This window comes from Solanum verrucosum, unplaced genomic scaffold, assembly GCF_900185275.1.
Source record: "Solanum verrucosum unplaced genomic scaffold, falcon-dt-bn FXZP01000261.1, whole genome shotgun sequence".
NCBI lineage: Eukaryota > Viridiplantae > Streptophyta > Magnoliopsida > Solanales > Solanaceae > Solanum > Solanum verrucosum.
This window is the reverse complement of record NW_026019969.1, coordinates 7,702,985-7,725,905: the sequence shown is the minus strand read 5'-3', so window position 1 is coordinate 7,725,905 and position 22,921 is coordinate 7,702,985. Positions and strand designations below refer to the sequence as shown.

At 34.8% G+C, this 22,921-nt stretch overlaps 3 protein-coding genes, 1 non-coding gene and 1 pseudogene across 4 annotated transcripts; 3 read left to right on the top strand and 2 right to left on the bottom strand.

The window, feature by feature from the left end:
* Positions 1 to 1,993: 1,993 nt before the first annotated feature.
* On the top strand, positions 1,994 to 3,851 carry LOC125815523 (probable carbohydrate esterase At4g34215). Its single transcript, XM_049495013.1, has 2 exons — positions 1,994 to 2,826; positions 3,389 to 3,851. Exons 1-2 carry the CDS (start codon positions 2,194 to 2,196, stop codon positions 3,578 to 3,580), a joined length of 825 nt encoding a protein of 274 aa, XP_049350970.1. The 5' UTR covers positions 1,994 to 2,193; the 3' UTR covers positions 3,581 to 3,851.
* A 4,179-nt stretch (positions 3,852 to 8,030) lies between these two features.
* Positions 8,031 to 8,245, bottom strand: LOC125816949 (small nucleolar RNA U3). Its single transcript, XR_007442271.1, has one exon. It is a non-coding gene; the product is annotated as a small nucleolar RNA U3 (small nucleolar RNA).
* Positions 8,246 to 9,870: 1,625 nt separating this feature from the next.
* On the top strand, positions 9,871 to 9,986 carry LOC125816923 (U1 spliceosomal RNA; annotated as a pseudogene).
* Positions 9,987 to 12,677: 2,691 nt separating this feature from the next.
* Positions 12,678 to 16,231, top strand: LOC125815483 (uncharacterized). The gene is made up of 2 exons (XM_049494961.1): positions 12,678 to 12,859; positions 13,695 to 16,231. Exons 1-2 carry the CDS (start codon positions 12,812 to 12,814, stop codon positions 15,987 to 15,989), a joined length of 2,343 nt encoding a protein of 780 aa, XP_049350918.1. The 5' UTR covers positions 12,678 to 12,811; the 3' UTR covers positions 15,990 to 16,231.
* Positions 16,232 to 17,069: 838 nt separating this feature from the next.
* On the bottom strand, positions 17,070 to 22,152 carry LOC125815487 (transcription factor PIF3-like). Its single transcript, XM_049494966.1, has 9 exons — positions 21,728 to 22,152; positions 21,183 to 21,363; positions 19,820 to 21,029; positions 19,611 to 19,715; positions 19,436 to 19,501; positions 19,056 to 19,121; positions 18,443 to 18,949; positions 17,614 to 17,734; positions 17,070 to 17,446 (listed from the first exon to the last, which is right to left on the bottom strand). Exons 2-8 carry the CDS (start codon positions 21,269 to 21,271, stop codon positions 17,639 to 17,641), a joined length of 2,139 nt encoding a protein of 712 aa, XP_049350923.1. The 5' UTR covers positions 21,272 to 21,363; positions 21,728 to 22,152; the 3' UTR covers positions 17,070 to 17,446; positions 17,614 to 17,638.
* Positions 22,153 to 22,921: the final 769 nt, after the last annotated feature.

Below are 22,921 nucleotides of genomic sequence, written 5' to 3'. Positions count from 1 at the left end.
AAAAGTGATGGAATTGTTGTTGGACAAACGATTTCTTTTCTAAATCTTCAAGTTCATCGAATATCCTTTCAATTTTGATTCAAGATTGTCGAAATTTTGGGATTCAAAATTCTTCTTACAGTTCATTGAAGATCCTTTCAATTTTGAGTTTCAAAATTATTCTCCTAGTTCATTGGAGATCCTTTTAATTTTGATTCAAAATTATCGAATCATTAAGATCCTTTCAATTTAAATTAATAAGTGTTGTATTTCTACTAGATACATTAAATAAGAAAGTGTTGCCCATAAGATTTTAGGTTTAAGATCGATACATTATTGTTTGGTAATTGTTATGTATTTGATACATTTATTATAAATTCGAATTTACGTATCATAACTAAAAAATTAGTACATGATACATTATTACTTATGTATCTTATTTTGTTTGAGAAATACTATAATTTAAAATTAAAAAATACATTATACATGTAATTGTTGCACTCTTTTTTCATCCAGTCGCGAATGAATATTACGCGATTGGGGCAAGATTTCGGGAAGCAATGAAAGAAGAATTCATATTGCTTAAGGTTAGCTCGCTTTTGTCGAATGAAGTGGATTTTGAAAGGGGCTGGAAAAAGCTTAATTATAGATTGCCTACGGTTTGCCCTTCTCCTATTGTGAAAACAGATGCTATTTATTGGATGGTTGATGAAAAGCATCCAGCAAATGATGGTCCTGTAACGTGTTGTGGAGTGTATGTGATAGTATTTGACATAAAAAAGGAAAAATTTCATGTGGTATCACATCCGGGAGAGAGATGTGATAGCCAGATTTTAAAAGAAAAACATGCTCGGATGCAAATCTTAGAAAAGGAAGGCGTGGTGTCATTCTGCGCAATAACTTGTCATGTTGAAGACATAGTAAAGATGCAATTCTGGTATCTGGAAGATCAATACAATTGGAGTCAAAGTAGTGAGACAATCATTCTTGATGATATGGGTGTTAGGCGATTTCCCTTTACTGATAGTATGCATTTTAATGTAAAAGTGGTTGGCACAGTAAATGGGGAATTGATAATTAGTTGGCTTACCATCTCCGGCTAAGAACTGTACGAAAGCTGGAGTTTGATAACATGACAGGCTCCCATGTGCTCATTCATAACAAAACCAACTTTTCTAATTTCAAAGGTATACCAAACTAAAATTGTTTAGGATGTGTCTGAATACAAGAGTTCGGCTGCATATTATTTTCATTTCATCTCTCGAGATTAATTATTTAGCTTGGTATGTTATTTTTCACCAACTTACTGAGTTAGTTCTATTTATCACTTCATATATAGCAGTTGTTGTTTACTTCACGAGTTTAGGAAAACAGAGTCCCCTTACTCACTATAATTTTTGAATTGCCTCTTCTTTACTCAGATTCTAGTGGAAAAGACAGAAATATTAGCTCAATCTTATCAAGTTGATTTCAATGATGTGTTGTATGTCAAATAAATAAGTTGTAGAAAAGAGAAACAACATATCTCTATTTACAATGAGAAGTAAAAACAGAAGATAAGTTGAGATTTTAGATATAGACAAGATCATGAGTACTAAATGAAACAGTTTCATTCTTTGTTGTCTTATATTCCAAAACCGAGCTTTGTAAACCTCTTCCGGAGGACATATATGGATGGATATTCTGAGCACCATTTAGAGGAAATGCTTGTCATGTCATGTGTTTGCACATGAGGCTTTCATTTCTCAACACTTAATTATGATCAATTAATACATATTTTCACCTTATTTAACCTTTTCACTTTTTCTTTTTTCTTTTATTTAATATAATATAATGCAATATGAGTCAGAGTTGCACTTTTATAGACGGCCAAATAAATCAAAGTTGCTTATCACGGGTTCCTCAGTACCGCTAATAAGTTTATAAAAATGAAAATGATTACTGAATAAATAATGCCCATAAAATCAGAAAGTTACAGACCATTCCGAATGGACAATGGTTTTTAGAAAACGTTGTACAGTGGTACCGCTCTGAATTTTGTATGTTAGTGTTATTAATCAGTGGTGGGGCTGCATAAAGTAGTCCTAGCAATAAAGGAACCTATCACTTTGCTTAATAGCTAGCCCCCAAGTCCCAACACCCCACTCTCAGCCCATTGTTCTCTAGATCTAATCTATAAAGATATTTTTGAATTCCCAACTTTTTTTTTAATCAATGGTTCACAGAAAAACAATGCTCCCTTATCTGTTATTGCTGCTTTTAGCACACGCTGGTTGGGTAACCACAGCAGATCTAGAAAATTATTCACTAGTTAAAAACATATTCATTTTAGCAGGTCAGAGCAACATTTCCGGCCGAGGCGGAGTGATTAATCACTCACTCCGTCCCGGTTTTGTTAATGAGTCGTGGGATGGTGTCATCCCACGTGAATGCGAGTCCAACCCATCAATCCTCCGACTAAGTGGAGGACTTAAATGGGTTGAGGCTCATGAACCCCTTCACAAGGACATAGATGTGAACAACACTTGTGGGATTGGTCCAGGAATGCCATTTGCCAATACAGTTTTGAAGAAAGATCCAAGTATTGGAGTAATTGGGTTGGTTCCTTGTGCTGTTGGAGGAACGAGTATTACTGAATGGGCTCCAGGCGGCTTCCTTTACAAGAATATGATAAAGAGGACAAAGGCGGCCACTCGAGGCGGCGGAAAGATCAGGGCATTGTTGTGGTTCCAAGGTGAGAGTGATGCAAAGACACTTGAGGATGCCAAAATGTATAAGGTCAGATTGGAGAGATTCTTCAAGAATGTGCGCCACGATCTGGAACTGCCTAATCTAACTGTTATTCAGGTATATCTTCTTTGAGAAAATTATTGGATATGCAAATACTATGAGTTTTACTAATTTCATCCATCTTTATTCCTAGCTGTGGTTTGCTCTGTTTTCCTTTAACAATCTTTTTGGAATTTGAAGTTGACAAGTTTTTTTTTTTTGGTTTAAAAATTATAAAAATTGACAACTGTTTTTGGTGATAAATGTTGGTGTTAAAATAAACTTTAAGATTGTGAGTTCGAATCTAAAATAAAATATGAGAATACATAACTTCCCATTAACCCTTTTTTTCCTGATAACTACCTAGTCCAATTTCTCCTTTACCTTGTTAGGGTCACGATATCATATGTTATTATTTGAATGACTTGTTATATGATAGATAAACAAAATTAAATTTATCTAAACATTCTTTTAAGGAAAATATTTGAATAAAAGAAAAATTCAAAAAAAAAGTGTCGGTGCAGTGACTCATGAACATGTGATCGTAATAATAAGACATATTTTGGGAAAAAGAAAAAAATTTGGTAGAAGAGATAAGGTGGGTCCTAAAATGGTAGTGGGGATATTTTTTTTGGTGCAGGTGGGAATTGCAACAGCACTAGGGCCATACATGGAGTTGGTGAGGGAAGCTCAGCGAGAGATAAATATTGGGAATTTGAAATATGTGGATGCCAAAGGGTTGCAGATCGGGCCAGATTATACGCACCTTACTACTGCTGCACAAATTCAGCTTGGACAGATGCTCGCTGATGCCTTCCTCCGCCCCAATTAGATGTTGTTGACCTGCTTGGTTCACCTAAAAATAGTGTAATTTCAGATTTCGATTGAAAAATTGCAACTATTTCAGAAGAAATCAGAGGGATAGAAGAATGTTGTTACTCTTACTTCACATTTTCTCCCCGCATGTAACATTATTAAAAAGGAGTGAACAACTCTATTTACATGGGCTACAAATTTCACGCAGTGAGCCTATGCTTATTGTTTTCGTTCCTTCTCGAAACGAATATAATATATAATTGGTTTGCCTCATGTTATTTTATTTTCTATGTTTGTATGGTTTTTTTTTCTTTTACACACACGTGGCAGTAACATGCAAGTCAATTTTTCCCAAGTTTGTCTATTGGTGAATCTTTTGAAAAAATCGTCACATAATTTAGTGACTTTAGTAAGATAAAATTATTGCAATTTACTAATTATTGTTGATATTATGGTTAAAGTTTAATGACCACACATGAAATTAATTTGATTGATATATTTCATTATAATTATTGATTATAAGAAAATGAAAAGCGATGTCTTCCTTCCTAAATAGCAACTGAATTTGTTTAATCATATAAAGTCCGGTATTACTAGAAAGGATAGTCATAAACCTCTTATTGCAAAATTGTTTATATGTGAAAACCATTAAATATATATTCCACATATTTTGCTCTATGAACCCAGTGTATCACAAGTATAGCGCTCTCATATATTTTTATGTATAGCACTCGTATATATTTTATATTACTCCTTTCAGCTCCAAATTATTTTCAAATCACTTTTAGCCATTTTTATTATCACTATATAATCCCCCCCCCCCCCCCCCCCCCCTTTTTAATTAGATTATATTTAAGAAATATCTCAGAATAAAATTTGTTTGATGCCTAACACTTTCTCATAAACATAGAGCCCGTTTGGATTGGCTTAAAAAAAGTAGTTTTTAAGTCAAAAATAAAAATCAAATTGAAATGACTTTTAAGTCAAAAAATAAAAAGAAAGGGGGGGACCTACTTTTGGTTTTTGACTTATTTTAAGTCATTTTTAACCTTGTCAAACACTCCCCAACTTATTTTAAATTATTTTTTATAATTATCAACACTTCCAGAAATCAAAAACTGACTTAAAAGTAGGTTTGACCAACTTTTAAATCAATCTAAACACTCTCATAGTTTACACTTACAAATGATTTTCCTAGAACTAAGGTGGTAAACTATTTTGACATGTTTGATTTTCCTAAAAATAAGGTGGTAAATTATTTTGACCTGTTGAATTGCCTATGTGATCGCTAACAAAGTTGATGTTGATTATATATGTTATTAGCATGTATCCGTAGAGAGACTAGAGTGTATGAGGTAAGAGCTATAATTATGTAAAGTGCATTTTTTATAGATAACTACAAAGTAGTAGAGTCCTACACCAATTCTATTTTACACCTAATGTCCTATAATTTATCCATTATATGCCATTTTCTTATATAATACTAGTACGCAAGAAATAAGATCTAACAGTTTGATGATACATAATGTTTTCATCTTACTTGTTTTCTTTACCAGAAAGAAAATGACTGTCTATTTCTTCTATTGATAAATATTCTGTGCAGACTCTCGGCAGAAGACTTGCTCCGTTGCCAACTAGTGTGCACACAATGGAATTGTTTAATCTCGACACCACAATTCAACGACATGCATTTAAATGGCGGTGCTGCAGTCCCTACCATTATTGTCGACCAATTCGATAAAACAGAGTGGGACATGAAAATAGTGTTTATCGATGATTGGTATAAAAAGAGTTGGGGGATTTTTAGAAGGAAGAAAAAATTCAGACGTAGTTGCACTTGTAAATTAATGAATTGTTGGTTTAGTGATATCTTCTCGTATCATGGGTTGCTCTTAGTTACTGTATATATTACGACTCGAAAATGAGGCATGTAATCTTCAACCCTATCACTGGAGTACAACATAGCTTTCACATCCCACATACTACTATTATTACGGCATTGGGGGAAGATATTTGGGAACAACGAAACAAGAATTCATAATTACTTAGGATTAGCATGAGGTGGATTTTGAAAGGGGCTGGAAAAAGCTTAATTTTATAGTATTTCCTATTGCAATTTGCCCTGCTCCTATTGTGAAAACAGATGCTAATTATTGGATGGCTGAGGAACTGCATCCCGCTAATGATAGTGTTGCGGAGTGTATGTGATAGTATTTGACATAAAAAAGGAAGAATTTGATGTGGTATCACATCCGGGAGAGAGATATTGTTGCCAGATTTTAGAAAAGGAAAACGTCCTGTCATTCTGCGTGATTACTTTTCACGCTGAAGAAATAGTAAAGTTGCAATTGTGGGATCTGGAAGATCAATACACGACAATCATTCTTGATATTAAGCGATTTCCCTTTAATGGTTTTTTAAATTTAGCTGTAAAAGTGGTTGGCACACTAAATGGGGAATTGATTATTAGTTGGCTGTGGAGAGGAGTCTTTGCTTACCATCTTCACCTAAGAACGTTACGAAAGCTGGATGGCCTCAGAGGAACCCATGTTCTCATTCATAACAATTAACAAAACCACCTTTACTTTCAAAGGTATAGTTTAGAGTCTGCTGCAGATTTAGTTTGTTTTCATTTCATCTCTCTCTCACCAAGTTACTGAATTCATTCTATTTATCATTTCACAATTCTTCTGAGATGTTAATTATTGCATCAAAAATTAACATATTTTCTCACAAGTATGGTAAAATAGTTGTAAACTAGTACGGAATAGAATTACCAACGCGCGGGGCTGTTGTTCCAGAATAGCAGTTGCTGTTTAAATATAATTAATCTACTCTACTCAAATTTGATTGATATAATTAAACAAATTCGACTCCTACTTAGGAAGGAAGATATCTCTTTATTTCTTCTTATAAGCAATATTTGTGATGAAAATCATCAAATTAATTTCACATGTAGTCATTAGTAAATCGAAAGAGTGATTAAGGCGACTCATGGGCGACTTTTCACATCTCTAGTTGGAGTGCTTATCCACTACCAACATATACTTCCTGTTACCACAAACGTAATAAGAATTCTAGATACAACTTTATTCTACTTGAATTCTAGATAATTTTCATGAAATGTTTTCTTTAATAAACAGAGAAATATATAAGAATGACCTTAATGATTTGAAAGATGTATATACAAAATTGATATAGAATTTTTATAATTACAATTATATGATGAGCAAAGACAAATTTAAAATTTGACGACAATGAGGCACCACCAAAAATTAATGCATAATGATATAATTGGATGAAATTCGCTTTGCATATTAGTGATACGAGCAATACTTTGCATACATTAGGACTTAGGTTATCTATTTGAAATCTTATCCTCATCACCTTTTATGATTCATTTTAATTATCTGCTAAAAAGGAAAATAATGTAGCCGGCCAGACTCAAAACTCGGGTTTCGTTTCAGTGCTCAAGCGTCTAAGGGTCACATCACAATGACCAAATGACCGTGCAATAGATATTACCAAAAAGTTAAAAAAAATAAATATCTGATATATTTCTCAATTTTGTCATTTAAAATTGATATATTATAAAGTGACTAGGTGATGCATATATATTTTTATTATTACACAAATCGCTCACGTAGAGAAAAATATATTAAATTGATTTTTCAACTTTTTATTAAAAATAATAATTCATGTAGGGTGTATTTGGATCTTTCCAACACACATATTTTTTTGGCTATTTTTATTTGACTATTAATTTGAATTTATTATTTTTCATTAATTTTCTCGTAAAATTTATTATATATGCCCGAAAGATTTTTACAAATATAAAAACTAAATTACCATGAATTGACTTAAACCAAACACTTTTCCCAAAATTAACTACTCCCTCCGTTCCTATTTACTTGTCCATATTTCCTTTTTTAGTTGTCCATTTTGACAAATCAAGAAAAGACAACAAATTTTTTCCTATTATACCCTTATTTACACTTCTTGAAAATTGTAAAAGTGTATGTTGTTTCCCTCCAATTTATTTCACTTAATTCAAATAAGTGATTGTAATTTTGAAGTGAAAAGTTGTCATAAGGGTAAAATTGTAACTTCACTGTGCTAATCATTGTTGTCTTAATCTGTGTGTCATTTCTAAAGTGGACAACTAAAAAGGGACGGAGGGAGTATGATACACATGAACCTTCCACGTGGGTCTAATGATGACTCCTTAGAACATTTTTGAAAAAAAAAAAAAAAGACGAGAACAAATATGGTAAAGCAAAATTGATTCTTTGAATTCAAGAAAACTAAAAGGAGAAGGAAAGATCTGAAATTCCATAGGTTCAGCTGTAAGAAAAGATTTCTAGCGATTATCGCAGCTCTGAGCTCAGAAGCCATGGGAGCCTCCTTGCTTAGCTTCGAAAACCAGAGCTGGGTAACGCCAAAACAGCAAAAAAAAGGCTTTGAAGAGTCTGTCAGACAGCCATTAGACCATCTCAGGCACCTTTATTGGAGCTGAGAACGATCATCTACTGCGCCATGACCACAACGGCCATGGGTGCTGTTATTCACGCTCTAGTCTAATGGCTATGATTCATCCACCAGACTTGGTTTCCTGTCTCCTTAGAAATCAAGGATACAGTGGTACGAGCCTATAGAACAGATCCTGTTCAAGTAAGGTCGTGTCCATACTTCTCACCTCACTTGATTAAGTAGTATTCTCACCCTCAGTGTGTCGCCGATGTGGGACGAATAGAAATTTTTCTACTATTTTGAATTTAAGTTAACCGTTGATGTTATAAATTTCCACATCATATTGAAGATTTGAGAAATTCCCAATGATGGGAAAGAGGAGAAATTTGGTGTTAAATGGGTTGTCTGAATTGTAAATGAAATGCCGGAAAGAATTCTCTATATATTTGTTTGTGTGAAATTGAAAGAGTTAGCTTTGAATGTTGTTCTTCATGCTTTATTAGTTTGCATATTGATGTTCTTTCAGCTAAATGATGAGATGAAGAAAATGGTTGAGCAGCTAAAAGAAAAGAAGAAAGAGAGACAGGATTAAGCTCTCCTTGAAAGCAAGGTACTTGTCTAGCTACTGTTACCATTCATAGTAGAATCTTTCACATTTATATAGTGTTTTCCAGAGACAAAGAAAAATCCTGTAACCGTGCATGTATATTCTTGTCATTCAATTCAAGGCGATGTGCGAATAACTTTCACTATAAGTGTGGTGTCTTGCTTATTGAGTGGTGGTGGAAGAAGAAATGGAAGGGTAAGAGAATGTTTTGGGGTAGGGGTAAACTAGGGTTATAACCATCACTATAAACATGGTAACCTGCTTATCGAGTGTCAGGATGTATGTTTGCGTAAACTGTAAGAATGTGCAATGAGAGTTAATTGTGATTTTGATCAAAGGCACAAGAATAAATTATTTCAATTGTTTCTCCAGATAGCTGTTGTTTTTGAACTTGATTTTGATGCTTCTTGTATATATCTTGTTCTTTGTTGGATTCTGAATATGAGCTTGTGTATTACAATGTTCGAAGTCATTATAGCATCCCCAATATCTCACAAAATTCGGCCTTTGTCAGCTCTTCTGTTGTATGCTTCAATCCTTGTTGGGAAAGAAGAGCAAGACACTTATTTTGCTTGTATCTCTGTAGAGTGGAAAAATAATTCTTCCTTTCAACCTTCAATGGCTTATTCTACAGCTTTTATGTTCAGCCTTGTTTATACATCCTCTGTCCATGTTAATGTGCATGAGAACGATGAATATCATGTGGTTCGTATGTATAGAACTCTTTGTGTTGCAACTCACATGGAACTATGTTTATGCCTCTTTAAATGAACCTTACAATTATAATCAATGGGGTGCCGTTTTGCTGCCACTTTTATGTCATAATTACTCGGAGAACTTACTTGATCAAAATTACTCAGAGAACTTTGTTGCTGTGTTTTTGCCAAAACCATTCAGTAAGTTAGGGATAGAGGTGGCTACAATTCCATTTGAATTCTCAATGTTTAAATCAACAAAATTCAAGGATTATATGTGAGGCTCTCTTTCCATGTGTGATTGATTTAGTTGTTGAAGCACAATTTTATAATCAAAAGAAGTTCATCCTTTCATATTTCTTGTTGTATTCAAAGAGAATTGAATATAGGCTTTGTTAATTTTCCTTTTCTATTTCCAAACAGAAAAGGTTAGGAGAGTAATGCCATTTTGAGTTATTCACCCACATCTGCATCTAAGAGAACAGTGTAGCAAAAAAAGGTAGTATTAGTAATGGGCTGAGCTAACTGGGGAACATACTTACCTGGACGGGGTCACAATAAGACCTATTGCCTGACCTCCATTGCACTTTGGAGGGGTGCCTGCCTAAGGTCGGCCCAAGTGGTCGAGCCTACGTCATAATTTGTTGCCCTACCCCAAACCTTAATCAAATTTTTTTTCTTGTTCATTAAGTTTAAGATAAGAGAATTGCAACTCTGGATAGTCTAGAGCCAGAGCAACTGGGGTGTTTCTATTTCCTATTATGATTATGCCTCTTGAATGCTCGTCTTTATTATGTTCCTCCTAATTGCCATAGACTTAACTTTTTGCCGGAGGGAATGTCGGTGTCAGGAACATTGAGAGGTTAAGCATCAGTTTGAGGTTCGGGATTCAATTTAGTAGCTAGTCTTTAGTTAAACTTGGTAACATGACGATAAACTTATAGTGCTTCTGGTCTTATTGGGACATGGAAGGAAAAAGGGGGGAGGATCTATGTACAAGCTTGGGGATGCCTGTAAAAATATACTTATTCTAGTTATTGAACTAGACTCAGAAAAAACAATCAGCCAAAGCTATTGACAAAACTCGATCATGTCTCTCCAATGTAATACTGTTCAAATATACGGTCGTGTGGTACCTAGAACCTCAAAATCCTACATCCGTCTTTGTGATGCTTAGAATTTCATGATCAACTTATATAAATCAGTGTTCTTGTCTAAACAAAAATATAGTGATGAAGGACATCCCCCACACAACACAATCACCTTAGCTGAACTTTATTCTACCTGAGTTCCAAAAATGCCACAATTACTATTTGGAGAATGAAATCAGTATGGCAATTTTTTCATATGCCTATAAATATCAAATGTTTTGAATAGTTGATTATTATATTTTAAGTAGTTTCAATAAACTTAAAAATTGTATATCAGAATTCACAGTGAAAAATTTATACTTCTTTTCATAGTACTTGCGACTCGTGCCACATATAAAGCGAGACGGAAAATAACAACTAAGATAGCATTTTTGTTAAATTTTATTTTTGTTTATTTTTGCGTTGATGATAGTGGCTAAAGTGTTGCTGAGTGCAGTGGTATGAAGTAACAATTGAAATAATAGTGATGATAATTGTAAATACCTTTTGTCATCAAATATTATATCCCTAAATTATTTTTTGACATACCAAATTCATCGGCCTACTTAGTTACTATTATCAAAAAAAAAAAATACATCGGCCTACTTATAAAAAGAAAACCAAAAAAGATATACTATAAAATAAGTCCACCAAATTCCAGCTCACTGATAAGGATAATTGGATGTGCCCAACTCGATCACAATATATGTGACTTTTTTAGCTTTTAAATATTCAGACTATGTGGAGTTCGACTTGACATTTTTGCATCATAATAATATAAGAAAATAAAAATTGTTATACAATTTTTGAATATTTAAATTAATCTATAATTCAATTTAGCTTGGATTTATCAAATCAATTTTAAACTTGAAATATCAAGAAGGGAATATATTTGTCAAAACCCTGTCAATATCTATCAATATTTTTGTCGAAACACCTCTAGCAGGTACCATTACCAACCATTTGCTATAATTAAACTATCCTCACCTATTTTATCTGTCTACCGTTCTACTTGAACTATGATTGACTACCCTACTGCAAGTCATTTCTAACTTCTTTTTTAGTTACATTTAAACTAATAAAAGTACATAATCCAACAATTAATTAATGTTTATACATAATAACTACAAACTGAGGATAGAGAACAGTCAAAGTTGAACCTCCAATCAAAACTCTAACCATAAAGCTTCTTTTTATGACTGATACAGATTTTACTCATGCATTGAGAAAGGAAGTATTTGCAAACGATGAAATGATCAAAACATATGGAGTTCAAACACTAGCGGATGATATACTTTTATTATATTGATATTAAATTAATAATATTCGATAACATTGAAGTTTGTACTTTAATATCGTTATATCTTTCAAGAGTCATGCGCCAAACTTTAGCACTAAAGGTGTTTCACTGTCCTAAATTCTGGATCTGCCTCTTCTTATATGAATAGGAAAGATTCTTGTAAAAAATACAAGATTAGAAGATGTAATATTATTAGTTTCTCTATTGTCTAGGAATGTCCTTAAAAGAGCATTTATTTATAATGAGAGATTTATGTAATCATAAGAAACTTTTTAAAACCTCAAACATGACATGGACCTCCTCTTAATAGTACACAATTTCATTTTTTTTTCCATTACAAACATACATATAAAACCAACTAGACACCATCCATGGACCTATGCCCAAAAATAATTTTCTTTTATTAGTGAAGAGAAGTTAGCCTCACTGAAAAATAAATGGGGCCAAAGCCAGAAAAGTATCTTTGAAATTTCAAATTGCAACTCTCAGTAAGTGGACAAAATAGACAACTGTTTCCCAAATTATTAGTAATATTAGGCTGTTAAAACTAATGGTCCCATACCATGCCAATCCAATTCTTGACAACACAATCCTCTTCATATTTTCACAACATAATTTATATTCCTTTTTCGCCTAGTTATTTAAATACTTTATTTTTTGTTTATATTCAAAATTTAAAGTTGGTCTTTCCATCATAATTAGTATTAGTGAATTAAAAATTTATAGGATTAGTTAAAACTTAAAAAGAAATTCCACCAAGTGAGTGACAGATCATTCATCATGTGAACATCAGTCCACCCTGTTTCTTACTTTTCAAAAGGGCTGGCTGTGGCCTGTGGGGTTACAAGACTGTGAGAGAGTGTGGTTTTCTCTACTTACTTACTTACTTTGTGTATTTGCTTTGAAAGCCTTTTTTTTTTTTGGCCTATTGCCAACCATATCATTCTTTTTCCTTTCTTGTCTACTACCCCTTTTTCTTTAAAAATCTACTCAATCAGTTTAAGAAGGATCATTTCATTCAATTCTTCATCATCAATCTCTATACATGGCTACTGATACTGTTTCATCAGATCATCCAACTACTGTCTCTGAGGTAAGATTCTTCTGAATTCTCTTCTTGCTTATTATTTTTTAGCAGATATATATATATATATATATATATATATATATATATATATATATGTGTGTGTGTTTTGTTACTTTTAGGTACTTTTTTTGCATAAGAGTTTTGCAGCATATATATCCTTTGTTCTGCTTTTTCATAAGCTATTGCTATGTGTTGAGTTTTATTAGCAGAGAGTAAATTCTAGATTTTATGTTGTAAATTTTGATCTCTGAGTTTTTTCTAGCACAGAACACCTTATTGGTTGCTGCTATCTGTAAGCAAGTAAAAAGAGAGAACTTTAGTGTTCACAAGTGAATTTTACTTGTCTTCAGAACAGAAAACTAAGGAGTTTTTTCAAAGGAAGATGATGAAATTACTCTGTAGTAGTTTTTATTCATGATCATCATAACTGTAGAATTGAAATGAAATGTTTGATAGCTATGCTGGAATCTTGCTTTTGTGTTGATGTTCTGGGCTTTTAATTTCAGTATCCTTTTGACCTAGGAAGTAGCTTGAATGTGACAAAAGTTAGTATAGATAGTATTATATGCTGAGTTCACCAAAGAAAGAGCCAAGGGTGCTTTTTGTCAGTATCAATCTTTTTTGTGACTTGTGACTGATGAGGAAATTACCTAAATTTGTCCTCTTTTTAACTAGTTCAGATTTATGTTACCAAAACTCAGTTACATTAAGTTTCTTCAATGAAACTGATAGTGACCTTACCACACACACAAACTGAAAGCTTAATGTCAAGGATTTTATTCCTATTTTCAGTGCCCTTCTAGTTTCTTCTATTCTCATTGCTTCATCATGTTTACTGCAGCAAGCTGAGAAGGAAGTGCCTGAAGAGGTTAAGACTATGGAAGGAGAGAATGTTCCCCTTACCAAGGAGAATGACGTAAAACCAAAAGAAGAAGATTCCCCAAAAAGCGAATCAACAGTGATTGAAGAGCCAGAGAAGAATGAGGAGGAGCAAAAGCCAAAATCAGTGGAACCAGACTCCGAGAAAGTTAATGACGGGGAGAAGCCAAATGCAGAGGAATCATCCCAAGTGATAACTGAACAAGTGAAGAAAGATGAGAAGCCAATAGCAGGCGAAGCAGCCCCAGCGATAGTTGATGAGGTAGAGAAGTCAACAGTAGATGCACCACCTTCAGCAATCATAGAAGAACTAAAGAGCACTGATGAAGAAGAGAAGCAAAAAGTTGATGAGCCACAGGTCCTGGAAATTGAAGAGGTAAAGAAAGCTGTGGAGGAGCAAAAGCCTATTGCTGATGAACTAGTTCCTAATATAGTTGAAGAAGTAAAGAAAGCTGATGAGGAAGAGAAACCGACAACAGAAGAACCACCAGTAACTATCATTGAAGAGGTAAAGAAGAGTGATGATGAAGAGAAACCTAAAGCTGTTGAACCAATTCCAACAATAGCCGAAGAAGTAAAGATAGTTGATGAGCAGCCAACGATAGAGGAACCACCACCAGCCATAATCGCAGAGGTAAACAAAAGTGATGAGGAAGAGAAGCCTGAAGCTGATGAACCAGCTCCAACAATACTGGAAGAAGTACAGAAAGCTGATGAGGAAGTGAAGCCTAAAGCTGATGAACCAGCTCCAATAATAGTTGAAGTAAAGAAAGCTGATGAAGAAGAGAAGCCAACAATTGAGGAACCTCCAGCAACTATAATTGAAGAGGTAAAGAAAAGCGTCGAGGAAGAGAAGCCAATAGCTGATGAACCATTGCCCCCAACAGTTGAAGAGGTAAAAGAAGTTGATGAACCACCTTCTCCACCAGCCACAACTCACGATGAAGAGAAGCCAAAAGCTGAGGAATTGCCAAGCATACCTGCTACTTCAGCAGAATCAGAAGAAAAGACAGCAGACAAGGAAATTGAGCCTCCTACTGTCGAAGAAGTTAAGAAACAAGATGAGACACCTGCATTGGATGTCACTAGCAAAGATATTCCTGAACTTACCAAGGAATCTCCCCCTGAGCCAGAAGCTCAGATTATTCCTGATCAAGTTGCTGATATTACCAAAAGTGAACCAGAGGTCCAAACAGAGGCTGGAAATGTTGAAACTTTTGACAAAGAATCCAAAATAGAACCTGTCGAGGAAAAGCCTGAGCAGCAGCCAGCAACAGTTGACATCGTGGAAACACCAATTGAGGCTGTTGAGGACAAGAAGGAACAAGTAGATTTAGAGGCCAGTGAACCGCAAAAAGTTTTAGAGGCAGAAGTTCCAAAAGCAGAACCTAAGGAAGAAGCTTCAGAACCAGCTCCCATTGTAGAGAAAAAGCTACTGGAAGCTACTGAAAAGATTGAGCAAGAAGCTGCTGAGGCTGTTACCGGAAATGAAGAAGTGATACCAGTCGATAAGGCAGAAGAGGCCCCAAAAGAGGAACCTGTTGTTCCAGAGAGCTCAAATCAAGTAACCTCAATTAGTTTAGAAACACTAATGCAGAAAATGGACGAGGAAAGTCCTACAGAAGTTGCTGCAGACAACGTTGTCATTGAGGAGAAAGAAAAGGAATTGGTTCCAGAGGCTACAATTACTGAAGCACCACCAAAAGAAGAGGTGGAAAATGTCGAAAGAGAAATAAAGGATGTGAAAACTGTAGGTCAAGATGAGAAGGTGGAGAAGAGTGTTGCAACTGAAGAATTAGCTGCACCAGACGCAAAGGGAGTTGAAACATCTGAAGTTGCTGAAAAGGCTCCAGAAGTGGTGATTGCTTCCAGAGACATTGAACCAATTGCGGATAATGGGAGCTCAAAGGATGTCACAATTCCTACAATTGAAGCCAATGAAGCTGCAGAAGTTGAGAAGAAAGTGGATGAGAATGCTACTGCTGAACCATCAGTTGAAGAGGCTCAGAAGTTGGAGACAGAGACAAAAGATCTGAAGACTGCTGAAGGTGAGAAAGAAGTTGAGGAGACGGCAAAAACAGAAGCTCCTAAAGATGGTGAAGACAACAAAACTACAGAAGAAGTACCAGTAAAGACAAAGCAGTCAAATAACCTTATGTCCAAGGTGAAGCAGTCTCTTGTGAAGGCAAAGAAAGCAATCATTGGGAAGTCTACCGGCTCTAAATCTGATACAAAGAATGAAGTTAAAACCAAATAAGATAAAGGGAAGAAACATTACAATGATCATAAGTGAGTTGTTTTATTAGTTGTGTGATCTTTATTTTTCCTTTTCTTAAACCTTTTTTTTGGGTCAGATAATATTGGTTGCTCTGTTCGGGATGTCGTATGATTCTAGTGTTTGTCATAGGTATTGTATAGTTGTGCTTTCTAGTCATATGTGACTTTTGATTCAGTTTGTGAGTTTGTGGAGAAACCTATTCAATTGATTGGATGATGATGATGATGATGTACATAAAGTGTCATATTTTCTACATGTAGGCTTTCTTGTTCTTGCTGCAAATCCTTTTTATTGTTGCTTGTTAGGGTTCAAAAATCTGACTACTTATTTAGTCAGTCATATTAATGTGGAACTGTTTGCACATCCAATATAAATGTGGTATCCATTTTTTTGAAACAAAAAGTATATATGCATTGAGGATCCAGCATATATAAAAGTAGAAAAGAAGTGATGAGGAGACACACGTCTCATCCTTAAAAAGGATGCTATGCACAACACAATTCTCATCACAGGAAATTAATGGACTCAAAACTGGGGCATGAAGCTACATGTGCAATAAATTCACTATCAAGCTGGATTAATGACGTGAAAAGGACTGCTTCTTTACACTTTCTACTCAATTGAAGTTTTTAAATCTTATACTAACCCACTTTTAAGGCTTGTGTCAAGTTCAACTACAGCTGCAATAACTCCTTTTTTCCTATCTTTTTCTTTGTAGCTGTTATATAGAGAATCAAGAACATTAGCAGGATGATAAAAGCAACTCAGCATGATTTTTTTCTTCTTTTCATAACAATGGCATTTAACAAGGTAACTCTACCCATCAAGGCAAAGCTGAAAAGAATCATTTTGTTTTCCCTTCTCCCGGTAAAAGCCTTCTTTTAACCTTAGCCTAAGCTAATAGGAACAAAATTTGTTGAGAAGTTGAAGGGAGCCAGAATTTGAACTTGATGGTTTCAGTCTTTATATAAATGCATGGAGAAAATTACCAATAATGAGGTTGCAAAATGGTCTCAAGAGAGAGTAGGCTCACATGGATATTGAAAGTACAGGTGAATATAAGAGAAATGCTTGCGCTATTTTATTATTTGAAGAACGTTGATTTCTGATACACACTACACTGTTGAGATGCCAGGAAGAAGTCCACTCCCTGCTTTTACATATCTTTGATGTTTACATTGGAAGGAGAAAATTATGGTCTCTTTACATTACCAAAAACTGTGCATGCATTTGTCTACATTCTGATGGCTGTTGCAAAACCAACTTTCATTCTGAAACTCTAACAGGCATCTCCGGTAACAATAAATTCTCAGAACTGCACATCGGTTGGAGTTAAAAGGGGCTACCTTCCACTAAATGAGAAAATGACTTCTTCCCTTGGATGGAACCAAACCGACATTTGATCAGAACCTACAGTTGTGTCTACAAACTGGGACCTGCATTCAGTGAAATACTCAATTATCTTCCAGGTCATGTAGACAAAAGGAAGGAACATATGTACAACAAAGGGTGTTTGTTTTGGCAGAGATTCACAATATAATAGGGAAGAACTACATCTTAGCATCATAATGAATGAAGTTATTCTTTTCTAATACAAACTCACCAGCTTCATTTCCAGGCACATTTGTTCAGTTGGTCAACCTATTCGCTGCACTATCAATAACATCTGGGAGTTGGTCATTTTTTTGTGCTGATTTTTCCAGAACTTCATTTGTTGCTTGTACCTGGTATAGCAGGACCCGAGATAATACAGAAGCAGAACTTTACAGTATTAGTAATTGGCCCTCAGCTTAAGAAACAGAAGAAGAAAGAAAATAAGCCAGAGTCACAAGAAACCAATTATCTCAAAATGATCCAGATGAAGTTAGAATTTCTATTCGAGACAGCTTTGTTTGCACCCTGATATTATATCTGGTACCTGCTTACCCACCAGCAAAGGATATTGGATAACTATATCCACCAAGCCTTAAGCAGATGAGGAGACGAAAAACGCTAGGTGATTTCTCCCTTGGTGCAATATAGTCTGGACAGTATTTAACCATTTTCTTGAAATTGTTTTCAAGTTTCTTATCTATTTAAATATGTATAGAGTATCACATGGTGGTCTCAAATTAAAGTTCCAAATCCTGATACCCCTTAATTATGCCATGACTACGACATTTACGAGTATCAACCTATGAAGAAAAAATAAACTGTTATAGAAACCAATCTTCTCATTTAGAATGATCTTTTCTTTGTTGAATTAGCCTAGGATCCCATCGAACTCTTGCCATCTTTATAAACAGAACCACAAAATAAAAAATAGAAACTACTTCAAGCAGTAGAAAAGCAATTGTAATATCTCTAACTATCATTTCTTTCTCTTTATCTTCTTTTTCCTGATCTCCTGTTCAATAGATAGAAAATCATAATTCTTTGATAAAAACACACACCTGACTGCATGTCTGATTCTGTGGGCGGCTAGCTTCAGCATTTTGGACTATCTGTGAGTTCTTGTGTACTGGAGTTTTGGAATCCAAATTCGGTGGTGCACTCCGTATCTCCACTGGAACTCCTGCCCTTGCAACATTCATAGGAACAGCAGCACCAGTTGATGGTTGCCCTGCCAAAGGACCTAGAGATGCTCGAGGAATTGACATTGGAAGTCCTTGACCAGGATGTGCATAGGCGTGACGATTAGATACAGCTATTCCTGGATAAGCGGTGGAAGCAGGAATAGGAGGTGAGGGAAAATGCCCTCCTTGCACAGAGGGCATTGGATACATGGGGTAGCCAGAAGATCTACCATTCATCTCAAGCATACCCATCCCAAATCCCATCCCCATACCCATACCTAAACTCATTGGGGCGAAATGTGGCATCTGGGCTCCATGCATGTGCTGCACTCCTGTAGGGAACATCATTGGCGGGACGCAAAACCCTGTTCCCATAGACATTATCTGCAAAATAAACAAATGGGATGAGGCAGTTAGCAATTGTAGTTATGACTTTAATTCCCAGTTCTTAAGAAGCAAAATGCACAAGCACAGAAAACCGTCATCTAACCTGTACTTGCAGTTGAAGTGTCTTCAAATATTCAATAGCTTCATCAAGCATTGAAGCTTTATCCGCCTAGCAATCAATAAGGAAACCCATCAAAAAGATTGAAAATGAGAAACTATAGGTGATGGCTAATTTTAAGATTACCAGCAACACTTCATCAAACAATGTCAGTTCCAAGGGAACTTGAAATATATAGTATAATATCAGAAAAATCTTATTATAGCTTATGCATTTAGCTCAAATAAATAATCACATTTTCTGAGTTTTTTAACTAACTCGTAAAGCTGATTGCTTGATGACATATGGTTTTTAAAAAAGAATGGACATAATGATAGAAATCAAACTTGTCAGCATGACTTTAACTTATCCAAGATTTTTCATACCTTGTTGCAGTTGGGTATTAGTTCCTGTAATGCACGCATCTTTTCATTAATCCTATCCCTTCGCCTCTGTTTGCAGAAAATGAATAAGAAAAGCATTTAGATCCAGAATGTCTCAACAAGATCTACAACCAGAAAATGCAAAAAATCACAGATGATGTGGTAATGGTTTGCTCACCCGCTCAGATAAATTATGCACCTCTGCAGCTCGGCTTCTCTTTGAACCTGTACCTCCTCGAGCAGCACAAGTTTTTTTTATACCAACAGATTCTTCTTCAACATCCTGAACAAAGATATGTCCTTGTCAGACTGTTGAACATCCGGACAAAGAAGTAACATACTACAAAACAAGGTTAAAATTTAATGGCCTTTAAACAATACACTTACTTCACTTCGACACTCGGACTCCTCATTATCTCGGGTTTTCCTCTTTATGTTAAGAGGCTGATCACTTGATCCTCTCTCTGCACTGCTACCAGAACATACAGATGAGCAAGCAACCCCATGTTCAACATTTCTCTCACCATCGGCAATATCCTTGGTTGCCTTAGCACCGGTAAATTGATCACGGGTGTTTTCATTATTACTTGAACAATCTCTGAATGCATTATCAGACTGTTCAACCTGACATGATCTATCATGAAAGCTAGCTCCAGATGGTCTTGACTCGAGTTGAAAAGGTACCCCATTAGTTGGATAATGGGGAACATTATCCTTCTTGGAAGTAAAGTAGTTTTCAGTTGCTGCAGCACTAACATGATTATCACCAATTGCCACTTTTTCTCCTCCTTTTTTTCCCTTTGCTTCTAAGATAGGTGAATCTGAGACATTTGAACCGCCAGTACTACTTTGAAGCTTAGCTGCTTTAACAAATGTAGCAGGTCTTGAGAAATGCGAGAAGTTCAACAAATTGGACCTATTTCCAGGCATGTTTTGCTTTTGAATTTTATTGCTTTTAACATCACCAGCTGAAGCTTTACTTTGATTTGAATCCCCCAAAACAGACATTGGAGTATTGCTATTTTTACTGCTAAAGATATCTGAAACTCCTGATTCTAGGGTAGGTATTGACGCATGACCTTTCTGAGATGGCAATGAACTTAACGGGCTAAATCTGGAAGAGGGAGATACCTTTGATGTATTTCTTTGCTCAAAATTCACAGCATTATGAACAGGAACACTATGTGAATCCCCAATCATCTTGTCAGAACTACCTCTCTTATTTATTAAACCAAATACACTCTGTCTGGACTGTTCATTTGCCGTCACACCAGATATTTCAGGTAATAGTTGAGCACAATAATCTTGTTGCAGACTGTCATCTGCTGGATATCCTAACCAAGGCACCCCTTCATCCTCTTGAATCAAATCTAATTCATCAGTGGGCACAGATAATGACATATCATTCAACATGGTGTCCATCAGACCAAACTTCCCAATCTTAGAGGTTGATGAATTTCCCGTGTACTTGTCTCGATCCCCTGAGGCACTCGACTGAAGATTATTAGGAACAGTGCTTTTCTTAGCACTACTGGACTGTCCTTGCATCACAATCTGACCATTTTGCCATTTAAGCTCAATCAAGTCGTTCTCAGGACTGCATAAAAAACAAGCAAAATTCTCAAAACATAGCAACAAATAACTAGCTAACTATTAATTAACTGGTTCCAATCATAAAAGAGCATAAACAAGATGCAAAATGGGAACATTTTTTTTAAAACATGAATTGCAAAATAGAAGCTTTACTCACAAAGAAGACAGATTTGTGGTAGATGAGATCTTCTGCTGGCCAGATTCAAGCTTCCCAATAGCCATTTTCAAGAACTCAGAGAGAGGCATGATGAACAAGTGTGATAACTGCTACTCAGAATTGATCTATGTTTGGGCACTCAAGCATTATTAGGAGCCCTTCCACACCTGGTCCAGTAACACTTTTTTTTCAACAACAATACAAACATTTTAAACCTTATTCAAGCATATAATACTGTAAACCAAAAACTGTTTCCTTAAACAAATGTCCTAATCAGTAAAATTATATAAAACCCATAACAGTAGTAAAGATATAAATATTAAGTTACCAGTCAAATCCCCCAATTGTTTAATGAGGCTTAATTCAGATACTTTAAAATAATACACCAACCAACTTGAGCTTTCTTTGAGTTAAAAAGTTCAATTCTTTTTATTCAATTTCAATCATTAGAGTATAAAACCCTTCAAGATTTCCTAAATTAATTAACAACCCACAATTATTTATACACTAATACAAACAAATAGTTAATTTAAAACAAAACCCACCTCTTCAAAAAAAACACCAAGATTAACACTCAGCTCCAAGATCAGTTCACTAAAGTAGAAAGCTCTCACCCAAAAAAGAAAAAAAACACCCAACTTTCTGCAAGAAAATCTTATTCTTGAACTAGTATTTTCCTCAAAGATACATTTTTTTTTCTTGAAATCACCAATATTTGGGTGTCCACATGCTCAACATAGCATTCCGAAAAAGTGGAAAACTTCACAGCTAAACCCAAGTCACTTGGGTTTTTGAGCTCCAAGATAAACAACTGCACTTCTTGAAAATATAAAGAAGATTTAGAGAGAGAAGTAAAAAAATATTGCAAAGTGAGGATTTTGGGGAGTAGTAGAAGGCGGCGAAAGGCTTGCGAATTTGCAGGTGGCCGAGGGACGAAGGAACTCTCACTGTATATTACTGAAAGCACAAAAACGTATAGCACTTTGCCTTATAACTTAAGAAAGAAAAAAATGCAGAGTATAAAAAAAGCTTCCAAATCTGTTTTGTCTTTAACCATGGTAGACAAAAGTACACTTAATAACTTAACCGCGGTTTGTTTATCCTTTTAGGAGTAGTACTTGTTACTTAATATTCTTTGTTTATACTCCCTCCGTCCATTTTTTTTTTTTTACTTTGGGTCAGTTTTTGTGTACTACGACTAATTCTACATGATACCTTCAACCTTCCATTAGCAATAGATATCATGTAATTTTATCTATCAAGGCTAAGATAGATGGGAAAAAAATTACCTAGTGATTTTTTGTTTCTATTAAATTTTGAACTTAATACCTCGGGTTCTCAATTACTTTATTGACACTTAAGCCACACACTTAATCTGAAAAATTAGAGATACTTTATTATTTAATTTTAATTTATTTTTACTATTAATCATAGTTATTTTTTAAAGTATTAAATTTATTATATTCAAAAATAATATGGTAAAATTATCATTTTATTTGATGTTTGTTGAGAAGGGGGTGTCTAGTAAGTCGAAATGAATGACATACTTTTTTTTTTGTGAAAAGTCCAGAACTTCATTTATTAGTTTTTAAATGAATTACAAGAACTTGCGATTTTTAATTTTGTAGATATACGTTCCTATTTAAACTAAATAAAAAATATGTTCGATTTGATTCGATTCTTATCTTTTAATTTAGTTTTTGACGTTTCAATTACCAATTCTTTTTCTTTGGCAAGAC